This window comes from Condylura cristata, unplaced genomic scaffold (assembly GCF_000260355.1).
Source record: "Condylura cristata isolate star-nosed mole 26May11 unplaced genomic scaffold, ConCri1.0 scaffold00002, whole genome shotgun sequence".
NCBI classification, from domain to species: Eukaryota; Metazoa; Chordata; class Mammalia; order Eulipotyphla; family Talpidae; genus Condylura; species Condylura cristata.
Window position 1 is genome coordinate 82,052,043 of NW_004567103.1, and position 13,890 is coordinate 82,065,932.

At 42.8% G+C, this 13,890-nt stretch overlaps 1 protein-coding gene across 5 annotated transcripts in view; it reads right to left on the minus strand.

Annotated features, from left to right (window-relative positions):
• Positions 1 to 6: 6 nt before the first annotated feature.
• Positions 7 to 13,890, minus strand: part of CLASP1 (cytoplasmic linker associated protein 1) — a 261,001-nt gene continuing 247,117 nt past the window's right edge. For all 5 annotated transcript variants that reach the window (XM_012727152.1, XM_012727132.1, XM_012727159.1 and 2 more), the window contains 3 exons: positions 10,952 to 11,158; positions 9,530 to 9,646; positions 7 to 765 (listed from right to left, as the gene is read on the minus strand). In XM_012727152.1, coding sequence (XP_012582606.1) covers positions 679 to 765; positions 9,530 to 9,646; positions 10,952 to 11,158 — 411 coding nt within the window. In that variant the 3' untranslated portion in view covers positions 7 to 678. The remainder of the gene's footprint in view (positions 766 to 9,529; positions 9,647 to 10,951; positions 11,159 to 13,890) is intronic.

Below are 13,890 nucleotides of genomic sequence, written 5' to 3' on the forward strand. Positions count from 1 at the left end.
ACGAATTGTTCAGGGGGATGGGCACTTGTCCTGGGAGGGGACTGCACAGGGTGCCCTTCTGAACTAAAAATGAGGGCATCGTCTCCAGCCCAGGTACAACAGCAAGTTTCTCATGTTCGCTAAAGGCCATCTTCAGGCATTTCTCCCTTTCTAGCCTAGACTTGATTCACATTTTTTCACACATCTTGAAGACATAACAACCCCCTTCATAGTCAGTGGTGAAAGGGGTGGGCTCTGTCCTTACAGGCCACATTCAGAGGGCAGTCAGCTAAGATGAAAGAGAAAGACAAATGGATGCGTTCTCCTCTTGCTCACCTCTTATCTGCTATTAGCTGCAGAAAATTGGCTAGAGAGCTCTGAATTTGAACATTACACCCCTCTCACATGTTTAATGGTTTCAGCAGGCTATACCAGACATGGTTAAGTATGGCTCTTTTTCTTTTCTCATTCCTTTTGTTTTATATGAAGACTGCAACACAGGCCTTGCTTCCTTTACATTCAATACCAGTAAGATCCTACACAGAAGCTGGAAGGGACCAAAATACTGATTGCAATAAATATTTTTGGGCCTCCTTGTACTGACTGGGCAGCCAATGAAGGGGGAAGGAGGGGAAGGTCTCTGAGAGGCACCACCGATTGCTTCTATTAGGGCTACACAAAGAGACTCTGGCATTGCCATTAGCTGTGTGTGGAGACATCGGAGGAGGAGCTGCTGTTGCTGTTTGTGGTTTGGGCCCTCTTTATGTATAAGTTTAGTAGCTTCATCTGCAAAGAGAAGATACAAATGAGTTAGCAAACAGGAAAGCAATCAGAAAACAGAAGGAAAATCCAGGTGACAAAAAGAAAACAAGTCTCATAATTGAGTAACTCATTATATATACAAACATTTGCTGAATGCCCACTACTCAGATGGCACATCTGCCAAATGCTGAGGCCTCCTTGACCACACGAGGAGGTAGAGTCTGGAGGAGAGGCAGACCCACTGGGTCATTACAGAGAATGAAGTGTATTATGACCAGGTGGGCCACAGCACACTCCGGACAAGGTGACTTTCTAAGGGCTAATCACACAGCTCAGGGTAATTACAGCTATGGGCACCATCCAAACTGGCAGAAAAGTAGGGTAAAGACACATAATCTACAAGGAGACAGTATACCTAAGGCTCTTTCCTTGCTGAGGCTCAATCTTCCACCTAGAATGCTTTCTCTCTGCACCCCCATTTCTGCCTACTGAAACCTACTGAGTGGACCTGAGACTTAACTTAAGAGGCCAGTCCATGCAATCTTCCCCCTCTGCTCATGTCTTCCTTGTACTCCTGTGGCACTGTTTCTTCCTGACTGAGCATATGCTGCCTCACATACAATCAGCAGTGGTTGACTTGCTTGCTCCTTCTGGTAATATTAGACCTCTGTGACCCAGATACAGCATCACTAAATTACCACTGCCTTGGATTGGTATAATGTTTTACTGTTGGGTTTTCATATCTTTACATGTGAGATCACATTTGCTTTTAACTTAAGTCCCCCTGGATGATCCTCAAATACATAACACAGCATGTAACATAGTATGTTCTTACTTGTTTAATGTCACTAAGGTATTAGGTTAATAATAGGCCTGATCATATTAATAACAGCTTTTTGTAGAAGCAGAATGCCCATTAAAAATTTATGTAATGGAGGTGGGGAGGGAAATGTACTGGACTATGGTGACGCCACATGGATGATTTAGTGATGGAAAGCCCAAGGAGATTACAACTGGGATGGAAAAAGGCACAGAATGATATAAAAATAAACTATTATATTATTTAAAAAAAAGTATATATTTAAAAAATTTATGTAACAGGGACCTCCCTTGTGGTGCAGGGGTTAAAAATCTCAGAGTTATTATGCTATCACCAGTCACTGTGTCATGAGTTCAATTCCCAGCTAGGGAGCTGATCCCACATGGTGCAGCAGACCTTTTCTGTATTGCTCACTACTCCCCTCAGCAGTATATTTCAGTCAATCTGCCAGTTCTGCTCCCCACCCTGTCTCTGGTAAATGCTCTCATCTCCCTTTCCCCGCACATCTCTAGGCTACACCCCAGTTCTTGAGTGCATAAATAAAATCAATCTTAAAAATAATCTAAGTAACATACTATGTGAATGATTAAGGAAATTATGAAATATTCATCACCACACATCCTTTTCTGGCTTGCTTTAACAAAGCTGTGAGGTACAGAAAATTACAAGTCAGTCTAAGGGAGGAGAAACTGCTCCAGAAGGATCTAGGAAGAGGGACTTAGGAAAGCATGGCCTTCATGGCCAGCAGGAACAAGAATAGCAACCACACATACACAGGTCAAACTCTCCAAACAAAAGTGAGAGACTGGCAGAATCTCTTTTGGATTCTCTTTTATCTTTTGGAAAAAGAAACGATCCACTTATATGCTGACTATAAGAGACTGACTTGAGATCCAAAGGCACAAATGGTTAAAAGTGAAAGGATGGGGGCCCTCCCTGGTGGCACAGTAGGTTAAAACACAGCACTAAGAAGCTAAACACCACTTCCTCATGAGTTCATCCCCACCTGCCCTGGAGGTGACCACATGGCACAGCAGACCTCTCCTGACCTGCCCGCTGCTCTCCTCAGCAGTGTACTTCGACAATCTGCCTGTTATGCTCCACACTCTGTCCCTGGTGAATCCTCTCACCACCCTGCACCTCTGGCTTGTACCCCAGTTCTGAATGCATAAATAAATAAATCTTAAAAAAAAAAGGTAAGTGAAAGGATGGAAAAAGATATTCCATACAAATAGACATAATGGAATAATACTATTCAGTGATCAAGAAGATAAACTCATGCCTTTTGCAGCAATATGGATGGAGCTAGAAGGATTATGCTAAGTGAAATACCTTAGAAAGAAAAAGATAAATACTGAATGGTTTCACTTATAGGTGGAGCATTGGAAAACCAAACAAAGGGTCAGGATAAAATGTCAAAACCTGTAAGATGATCACAGACTTGAGGCAAACAGCAAGGGAAGAGGAGGGAAAGGGGTCAAAAGAGGGAAAACGTCATAGACTGTGGTGGTTCATGGGTGCTATGGTGGTGGGAGAACTATGGGGACTACAATTATGTAGAACAATTATGTAGGAAATGGAAAAAAAGAGTATATTCCTATTCCAAACAATTAATGAACAAGCATATGGGGATGGTTAAACTAGTAACAGACAAAACAGACTTTAAATTAAAACAAGTCATAAGAGACAAAGAAGGGCTTTATGTAGTAGACCAATATAGCAATAAGATAAATCAATAATAAACATCTACATATCTAATAATATGCCATCAAAATTTATAAGCAATAAATCAACAGAATTGAAGGGAGAAGTAGTTTTACAACAATAGTTGGAAACTTCAATGCACCGCTCTTAATGATGAGTAAAAGAAAGTTAACAAATAAGAGAATAGAGAATTTCAACACAACAAAACCATATCTAAGAGACACACACAGAACACTCTAATTAATGACAACAGAATATACATTCTTCTCAAGTGTACACGAGACATTTTCCAGGATGGATAGCAGGAGAAAGATAATGAAGATTAGGGCAGAGATGAACAAAATAGAAAAATGATAGAGAAAAATCAATGAAATAAAAAATTGGGGCCCTCCCTGGTGGCGCAGTGGGTTAAAGCACAGCACTGAGAAGCTAAAGCCACTTCCGCATGAGTTCGATCCCTGCCTGCCCCGGAGGTGACCACATGGCGTGGCAGACCTCTCCTGGCCCGCCCGCTGCTCCCCTCAGCAGTGTACTTCGTTGATCTGCCTGCTCTGCTCCCCATTCTGTCTCTGGTGAATCCTCTCGCCACCCCTGAGCCTCTGGCCTGTACCCTAGTTCTGTATGCACAAATAAATAAATCTTTAAAAAAAAAAAATTGGTTCTTTCAAAAAAAAATCAATGGACTGGAAAATCTTCAGCTAAATTGACAAAGAAAAGATTTAAATTACTGAAATAAAAAAATGAATATGGGGACATTAGTACTTATTTTGCAGAAATAAAAAGAGCTGTATGAATAACTGTATATCAGCAAATTAGATAATCCAGATGAAATGGACAAATATTTAAAAACATACAACCTACTAAGGCTGAATCACAAAGAAAGAGAAAATTTCAACTGATTTTTTTTAAAAGATTTATTTACTTGTGCATACAGAATTGGGGTACAGGCCAGAGGCTCAGGGGTGGCGAAAGGTTTCACCATAGACAGAGTGGGGAGCAGAACAGGCAGACTGACGAAGTACACTGCTGAGGGAGCAGCAGGCGGGTCAGGAGAGGTCTGCCACGCCATGTGGTCACTCCCGGGGCAGGCGGGAATCGAACTCATGCGGAAGGGCTTTAGTTCCTCAGTGCTGCGCTTTAATCCTCTGGGCCACCAGGGAGGGCCTCAACTGATTTTTAAAAAGATTTATTTATTTATTTATGCATACAGAACTGGGGTACAGGCCAGAGGTGTGGGGATGGTGAGAGGCTTCACCCGAGACAGAGTGGGGAGCAGAACAGGCAGCAGGTGGGTCAGCAGAGGCCTCCCCTGCCATGTGACTCACCTCCGGGAAGGAGGATTGAACTTGCACTGAAGCGGCTGCAGCTACCTTGTAGTGCTGCGTCCTAACCTGTTGAGGGAGGGCCCTCAACTGACTTTTTTGATACTGAATCAAAAAATCCCTATACAAAGAAATGCCTTAGTCCAGATGATTTCACTAGTGAATTATACCAAACATTTAGAGAAATAACACCAATCCTTCTCAAACTTCCAGAAAATTGAAGTGGAAGAACACTTACACTTTCAAGCTCATGCAATGAGGTGAGCTTGTCCTGATATCAGAGCTAGACAAAAACATACAGAAACTACAGATCAATGAACCTTATGAACATTAATACAAATATCCTGAAGATATGACTAGCAAACTGAATTCAACAGTATATTTAAAGAGTTGTAACCCATGACCAAGTTGGATATATTCCCGACATACAAAGATGGTCCAACATATGAAAATCAATGTAATATACAACAGTAATAGAATAAAGGGGGAAAAAAACACAATCATCTTGACTGATGCAGAAAAAGTACAGTCATTTATTACTTAATAATTTAACTATGTTAAATCTTCTTATCTAAGAACATAGTATGTCTTTCTTTAATTTCATTGAAATGAAATTAAAATATCATTGCCAAATCCAATGTTTTGAATTTTTGGCCTTATGTTTTCTTATAAACATTTTCTAAGTTTAGCTTTTACTCTCAATGAAATGTGTTGTTAGGTTACGATTGAATTCATGTGTAGAAAAATTCTAAGGATTCCACAAAATAACTGTTAAGGCCAGAACATGAATCCAACAATGTAGCAGAACAGCAATCAATGAGTTAAAAATTAGTGGTACCTTCACATACTAACTACAAATAATAGAAAAGGAAGTTAAGAAATAGTTTCATTTATAATAAGCATCAAAAATCAATATTTATAATTTAACCCTAGCCAAAGAGTAAGAGTAGACAGTGAAAACTGAAACATTGCTGAAAGAATTAAAGAAAGACATACTATGTTCTTAGATAAGAAGATTTAACATAGTTAAGATGTCAAAACTACTACCTCAAAGATCTACAAATTCAATGAAATCTCCATAAAAATCCCAATGAGGTAGGTTCCTTGCAGAAATAGAAAATTCAATCCTTAATTCATATGGGTTTCAGTAGAACCCAAATAGTAAAATGACTGTGCAAAACAAAACAAAACACAAAGCTGGAAGATTCACACTTCTGATATAAAACTTACAGCAAAGCTACGGTACAGCATAAGAACAGACATAAATACCAATAGAATAGATTTTTTCACAAAAGCACCAAAGCCATTCAATGAAGAAAGGACAATTTTTTTTTCAACAAATGGTGATGCAAAACTGAATATCCACATACAAAAGAAAAAAAATAAAGCTGGACCTTTAATATCACACACAAAAATTAAAATGGTAGAAGACCTCTGCTTTCTCATTCCCTGACTCCCTTGCAGGGTACTCAATAAATCTGCATTTTCTGGGCCCTCTCTGATGGTGCAACAGGTTAAAGTGCAGCACTACCAAGCTAGTTGCAGCCGCTTTAACATGAGTTCAATACCCAGCCTGGGAGCTGACCCACATGGTGCAGCAGATTCTCCTGTCTCGTCTGCTGCTCCCCTCAGCAGTTTGTCTGTTCATCAATCTGCCTGTTCTGCTCCCCACTCTTGTCTCTGGTGAATCCTCTCATTGCCTCTGAACCTCTGGCCTGTACCCCAGTTCTGTATGCATAAATAAAAAAATCTTTTTTTTTTTTAAAAGTAAATCTGCCTTTTCTGTTCTTGAAAAAATTTTTTTAAACTCAAAATGGATCAGAAACCTGACTGTAAAAGCTAAACTTAGAAAATGTTTATAAGAAAACATAAGGCCAAAAATTCAAAACATTGGATTTGGCAATGATATTTTAAGATATGACACTAAAAGCACAGGCAACAAGTAACAAGTTGGAATCCATAAACATTTTAAACTTTTCTGCATTGACACTATCAGAGTAAAAAGGCAACCCATAGGATGGGAGAAAACATTTGTAAATTCTATGTCTGATAAGGAACTGATAGTCAGAATATACACAGAACTCCTAAAATTCAGTAACAACAGAACAACCCAGTTCAAAGTGGGAAAAGGAATAAACAAGACATTTCTCCAAATGAGAGGCAGGTGGACACCAAGCATAAGAAAGAAGCCACTATCCTGCCATTACAGAAATGTAAATCAAACCCTACCTCACACTAGGGAAGCTACAATCAAAGAGAAAAGACAGCGAGAATAATAGGTGGAGAAAAAATGGGACTCTTAAAGTTGGCAAGAACATAAAATAGCATGGCAGTGCAGAAAACAATTTGCAGGTTGTCTTATGATCCAGCAAATTCTATCCTGAAATAAATTCAAAAAACCGAAAGCAGAGTCTCACAGAAACATTTTGTCTAGCCATCTTCATAGCAGCCTTACTCATTACTTGAAAAGTAGGAGAATTCAAGTGTCCATTACTGAGAAATAGGCAAACAAAAGCAGGTATGGGATGTCAATGGGATGTGGATGTTACTTAGCTTTTATATCCTAAAAACATGGACAGATCTTTCAGTAAATTATGCTCAGTGAAATAAAACAATTATAAAAAAACAAATTATATGTTTATGAGGTAGAAAGTAGAATGGTAGTGGCCAGGAGCTGGGCAGCAGGGAGAATGTGGCATTATTATTTAATGGAAATGAGTTTTAATTTTTCAAGATAAATGTGCTCTGGATTTGGATGGCAGTGATGGCTGTACAACACGAATGTACCTAGAAACAGTGAACTGTGTACTTAAAAATTAAGGCCAAACTTCATGTTTGCATATTTTAGCACAACTTTATAAATGTGAGAAAAAGAAAGCAAGCTTGCTCAAGGTCATCCAGCTAATAAGTGGAAGGCAGGTTGGACAGGAGGTTGTCTGACACCCCTCAAACTGTACCGCACAGATTCCATTCCTATAGAACTTGATAGTGCTTATTAATCTCATTTAAGCAGTGGAAAATGTTCAGACAGGCCTGGTGACTGAGAAGCAGGAAGCCATAGCTTAATTCTCTTTGTTCCTGGACTCAGAAATTGAGACATTTAGCACCATGTCTGTCAGCTATGAGTTTGGGGCTCAGGGGTTGCTTGTCTGCTTCAGATGTGTACAAGGGTCTACTGAAGCTCTTATCAACACACCAGTTATCACATCAAAAAGCTGTAACATCAAAGCAGAAAGGTGCTAAGACTCCCCAACTCCTCAGAACTGGCTGAGGTAGTCCCTGGGGAGGAAGTCTGGGCTCCTGATCAGAAGGCGAGCATGAAACCCAAGGCTGCCACCCAGAGAGGCAGCGATGAAGGCACCGCGCCACACCAGAGGGAAGGGAACACGCCTATGTTTTCTCAGTGTCTTATAGAGGGTCACATGAGAGGACAGACAGCTCTGTGACTGAGTAAAGTAGAAGTGCCTGGCAAAACCAAGGTGGGAGTAATGTTATTTTTGGATGAATTTTCCATTTAAGAAATCCAATTCCCTTTGTGAATACTGTCTTCTAGGTCCTCACTGTTGCCAGGAACCACCTGCAAACTGCTGAAGTGCCAGGCAGACAGAGGGAGGAGGGTTCCTGGCCTAGCATCCTCTTGTGACTCTGGCCTTGGCATTGTTCAGATTGTGGTTAGGGAAAGAGCTTTAGTAGGGGCAGAAAAGTAAAGGAGAGACTGGAAAAAGTAACTGAAGCAAACCCTAAACCATGGATCCATACTTGCTTTGTTCACAACTTCCGACCTAACTGCTGCTGTTTGCAGGAGGGACAAGTTACCTTCTAGAGCAGTGGCATTAAGCAAGGGCAATTCTGCCCCTGAGGGGACACGGGGTCTTAAGCGGACACATCCGTAATTAAACAAAGTGTCAATGGTGCTAAGGCCTGCTCTGGACTAAAAGTCTTCTAACAATGATTCATTTAAATGCTGATGATGGAAAAAAGACCTGTTTTTCTAAACACCATCCCGCTTACAGCCTTCGTTTCTCATGTTAAGCACTGTTAACACTCATGCTGTGAGGACTTACACTGCATTGGAAAAGAAACTGGTGTCACTTGCTGATTCCTTCTGGCCAAAGAAGCAAGGTAGGTGCTTCTAGATTCATGCTTTTTTATCTACACTGCTCCATGTCGATGCCCTCCCCACAGTGTCCTGGGAGTGGGCTAGAAGTCTCCATAGTCTCTCCTCATGGAGGTCAAGACTCCTCCTTCCCTTTCTTGCCTCTCCTGCCCGAGTTTGGGGTTTCTGTGTTCTCACCTGACAGGCTCATCAGATTTGAGTTTATTTTTGAACCAACACACATGCTCTAGCCACTCTCATTTTCATGAGTCAATAGTTTTTTTGGTCAATTTTCTGCCCCTGATTCCAGAACTCTCTTAAAGGACTATGCAAAGCAGCAGAGTGAGAGGTGTGGCTTTGGAGTAAAACTACTGTGGTCATGGTAGGTTAAATGACAGAAACTCGTTTGATCCCGCAGGGATGCTGTTGTGAACAAATGATTCAACACACACACACACACAGTGCAGATAGCAGTCCTTGGAGGCCAAGCTACCACCACTGTGGAGGCCTGTGAAGAACTCAGGCCCACTCAGCAGCAGGTAAATTTCCTTAGTGTTTCTAAGGAGAAAATGAGCTGGCTTCTAAACAAAGTCATCTTTCTTTGGGAAGTAAAGTAGAAGCCTATAGTTATCACATCAAATACAGGAGTTACCAGAGTACACTGTGATGTCAGCATGGTGCCAACGGTCATCTGGCTCTTTAGAGGAATGCTTCTGGAGATATAGGCCCAGGCAACACACTCATGTTGAGAAAAAGCTGTCAGCCGCCAGAGCTGCAGACAAGTGGGTTTCTGACAAGCTGGCAGAGCGCAGGTGTGTGTATCAGCCCCTGTAACACTATACATACCTTGCTCCCTGTGAGCTGTGCAAGGTGAGGTTTCAGCTCTTCTCCGATTACGGAATAAATTGCCACTAAGCAAAACACGCTGGCCTTACGCACACTACTTTCAGTGTTGTCATAACCCTAGAGTCAAGAAGGGAACAAAAAAGGAAACGAGATCAAAGATTTGTTTCACAGTCAACATTTCATCAATATTTCCACAAATGTCCTCGTGGTTCAACCTTGGGATTGTCAATAACCAGGACGTATCGAGCTTCTGACCCCAGAGAGGTCACAGCTCAAAGTAAGCTGCTTCTTGGGGTGGAGAAGCAGGGTGCTATGAACTGCTGATCCATCTGACTCCACTCAGGGTGCTGCTTTATAATAAACTGCCACAGCAGTTTATCACCCGAAAACAGAGAGTCAGAATGAGAAAAGGAAATTAAGGGGAAAAAATAACTTGTCCTTCTTACATTTTCCCAATGGTAAAGCAAGTTTCATGTGTGAAAGAGCATTAAAGAAATGAAAACTGTGCCACTCACTCTGTGGGCAAAACCTCCAGAATGCTGGGCAACATGTGGTCCCACAGCTTTATGCTCATGTCTCTCTCACACTGGACCTCAAGCCCAGTGCCAGCCACATCCTTCCAACAGATCTCAGGAGTTTTCAGTCCCTATGTCTTTTTCTCTGCCTGGAATAATCCAGTCCTCAACAGCATTAAATTTCCAAGCCAAATGCCTAGCAACTAGCAGCTTTTAATATAAAACCTACTCTTCTCATTCCTTCCCGAGGGAAATCTCTCTCTCTAGGACCCAACCTTTTCTATGAGCCCTTCTCCTTGTGTTCTGTCTGTCTCTCTCCCTGAGTCTGAATTCTCCACTTGGTCCCCCGACAGTAAGTCAGCAGAAGGAGCTGCCATCTATTGTAGTCCTTTTGACTGTATCTGTCCCATAATGAAAAAATCCTCAAGGCTGTGCTGGGACAGTACAAAACATCTTTTACCTTCCAGTGTCTGTCTAACTCTATGCCGTGCTTGGAAAGGTTTCCATAAATATTTGCTAGATATACGAGAGCCAGGACCATTATTTGATTTTGGATCCCATGGTCCACCTTGCCCAGGTTTGGGGCCCACAGATATGTGACAGGGCTTGTTGGGGGAATGAACAACAACAAAAAAGATCAAAATATGTTTATAGTAAATGAAACTTTTTCTGTGAGCCACAGTTCTAGGCTGTCAGGAAAATCTTCCTGCTTTGTTCAGGGGAAAGTGGACAAGACGAGGAAGGTGTGAGGTGTGCAAGTCAGTTTCTTAGTTCCCACCTGCCTTCCTGGCACTCTCTCAAGTGAATGGGAGCAGCCAAGTCCCCACGTCACTTGGGGGTAAGTAGCCCCTGCTCCTGGTCTCACAGCACCCCCCCCCCCCCCCCCCAGCTAGCACGAGGAGCCTACCTGCAACAAGCCCGGGATGATGTCCGCCAGGAGCTGCAGCAAGGACTCCTTGGCAATCCTCTCCACGACTTTGGTCTGCATCTTGATGGCAGCGAGGTTGATGGGGTAATCAGCGGTCTGGATGATGGGGCACAGCACTTTGATGCACTGCTCTGGGTGGATGGAGCTGGCCAGTGTGGACGCAGCCTCCTCGGCTGCTCGCACCACCTGCAACACCAGTTTTCCCAGTGAGTGAACTCCCCAGTCTCCAGAAACAGAAAGATCAAAGACACTGCTGCCTTATTTCAGAGGCCAAATGACAAAACTTCGCTTAATGCTGTCTGCCAGCTCTCACCTCCACTGGCTAGTTTTGGTGAATAAAGTAAAAGCAGAAAGCTTTGATTAAAAGGGAATAGAGTGCATGAAAAGGCAACTAAGGATTATGGCAAAAATCTCAAAAGTGATTCTCCAGCCTAGTCTCCTCCAGCAGCAGCAGCCATCCCTGGATACTTGCAAAATATGCAGCTTCTCAGGCCTCACCCCGTGCCACTATATCAGAGATTGTGGAGGTGGAGTTTAGCAAGGTGTTTCATGAAGACTTAGGAAATTCTCATATACACACACACACACACACAAAATGCTCTCCAGTAGACAGCCACTGATTAAGTAAAGGGAGGAAGATCTGCAACAAACATCACAATGACTTCTGTTTCTGTAGAGATATCTAACTGTAAGGCAGTTAGGTGGGCAGGTTCCAGCAGAGTTCGCTGAGTCCTTTCTTGAGCCAAGTTCTGTGAAAAGTTGCTCTTAAAGGCATCTGGGCTCCTGTCATGCCACCATGGACTTCTAAGGAAATACGCACAATTGCCCCTCCTGGCCACAGAGCAGCCTCTGACTTGGAGGAGATCCTGCACTAGTTACATTAAGTATGTGCTCTAAAGTGCCAGCAAGGACACGCAAGAGCCTATTAGGAAGGTAGAAGGCAAAAACCCAGTGAGGGAGGAAAAGCATGGCAGAAGTGGTAGAAAGAGCACAGGCCTTGGGCTGAGAGTGTTGGAATTCAATCTCAGTGACGCAGGTCATGGCATAAGAGTAAGCCCCCATGACGTCATCTATAAAAATGGCTATCTCTTGCAGAGACAATGTGATGAGTGGCATAACGTGTAACTTAGTAAATGACAGTTACTGTCACTAATGGCATGGAAGTATACCAGGTTACAAAGAGATACACATTTTCTTATGAGTGACAAAGAACATCTATTACTTTTGTTCTACTGCCAGCCCCGGGGCTGGTCATTTCACCTAGATACTTCTCTGCTTTGTGTTTAGCTACTTGAAATAACTCAGTTGTCTTTTACTCAGCAACAAAATCCAAGGCTGTCTACCAGCTCAAACTTCCACACCATTGCACACACTTCTGATTCAAGCAAAGATTGAACAATAAAATCAGCACACAGACCATCTGGAAAGTGTCTTGTGCTAGAGCAGGCTAAGAATAGTGAGTCCATAAGTCAGGGTGAGTGGGAGGCAGAGGTGACCTCAGCTGCATGGTGGGCACACGGTGGCTTTGGGTCACTTTGGGGCTGATGAAGGCACTGCTCTCCGTCCTTTCTCTGGGAGGGACAAGGTTGGATCCCAGGGCTCTGCAGTCACAGCTGGCACCATGAGATGTTTTCCCACCTGTGTTCGGCCCTGGAGACACTGCCATATGAACAGAGCACACTTTTGGCCCTTGTGTCTATTGCTCTCTGGAACATACAGGGTACTCCTTTCAACACTCAAGAAGTGAATTTGGCTCACTGAAAAATTGACATGTTACAGGCCAGCCATACTTATAATGGGTTCCTCACTATGAAGTTTCACTTTGGCTACTCATGCTCCAATATCTGCCATTAAACACTATAGAAAACCCAGAAAGGGGCCCTCTCCGGTGGCGCAGTGGGTTAAAGCACAGCACTAAGAAGCTAAAACCACTTCAGTACAAGTCTGATCCCCGCCCCAGAGGTGACCCACATGGCACAGCAGACCTCTTCTGACCTGCCCGCTGCTCCCCTCAGCAGTTTACTTCGTTGATCTGCCTGTTCTGCTCCCCACTCTGTCTCTGGTGAATCCTCTCACTGCCCCTGCACCTCTGGCTTGTACCCCAGCTCTGTATGCCTAAATAAAAATAAAATATATATAAAAAAACAAACCCAGAAGTGAATGCTCTCCCAGCTAACAGTCCTGACCTTGTAGTGGTAAAATTATGGATTTTACTTTCTGCATATTTTTTTCATATTGAAAAATTGCAGCAACTATTAAATCAATATTTACAGAAAGGGAGATGTATTAATAAAAATGTTTTAAAAATATTTTGCATGGAACAACTGGAGTGTCAGCCAGAGGTGCAGTGGGGGTAAAAGGATTCAAAGAGACAAAGTGGGGAGCAGAACAGGTGTATTTATTGAAATACACAGCTAAGGCGAGTAGCAGACAAGACTGGAGAGGTCCATGATGACATATGTGGGTCAGCTCCCTGGCCAGGGATTGAACTCAGGCCACAGAGGTGAAAGTGCTGAGACTTAACCTCTAAGCCACCAGAGAGGCCCTACAAATCTATTCTAAATGTCCCTTTGTGGCCAAGGACGACTGGCAGCACAGCCCTTGAACAGAAAGGAAGCCCCGGCAGAGAGTGGGTACTCCTTGGGTGTTAGGTGGTATCACATTAACATTACAGTAATCATTACTGTATCTGCTCATCTCCCACTGCTTCCGTGAACCATCCTCTGCTAAACTAGAAATTCACTATCCTTCCAACAGTGTGGCTAACACAGGCACGGGGTCCTCCCTCCCCTTCAGACTGAGCCATTTCCCCTCCACTCCCAGAGCTGTTCTCTCTGTCTGCACCCAGAGTGAGTGCTCTGTATCCTTGCTAACAATTTCCACTTCTTCTTATCCATAGAGGCCGAGCAGGCAGGGGG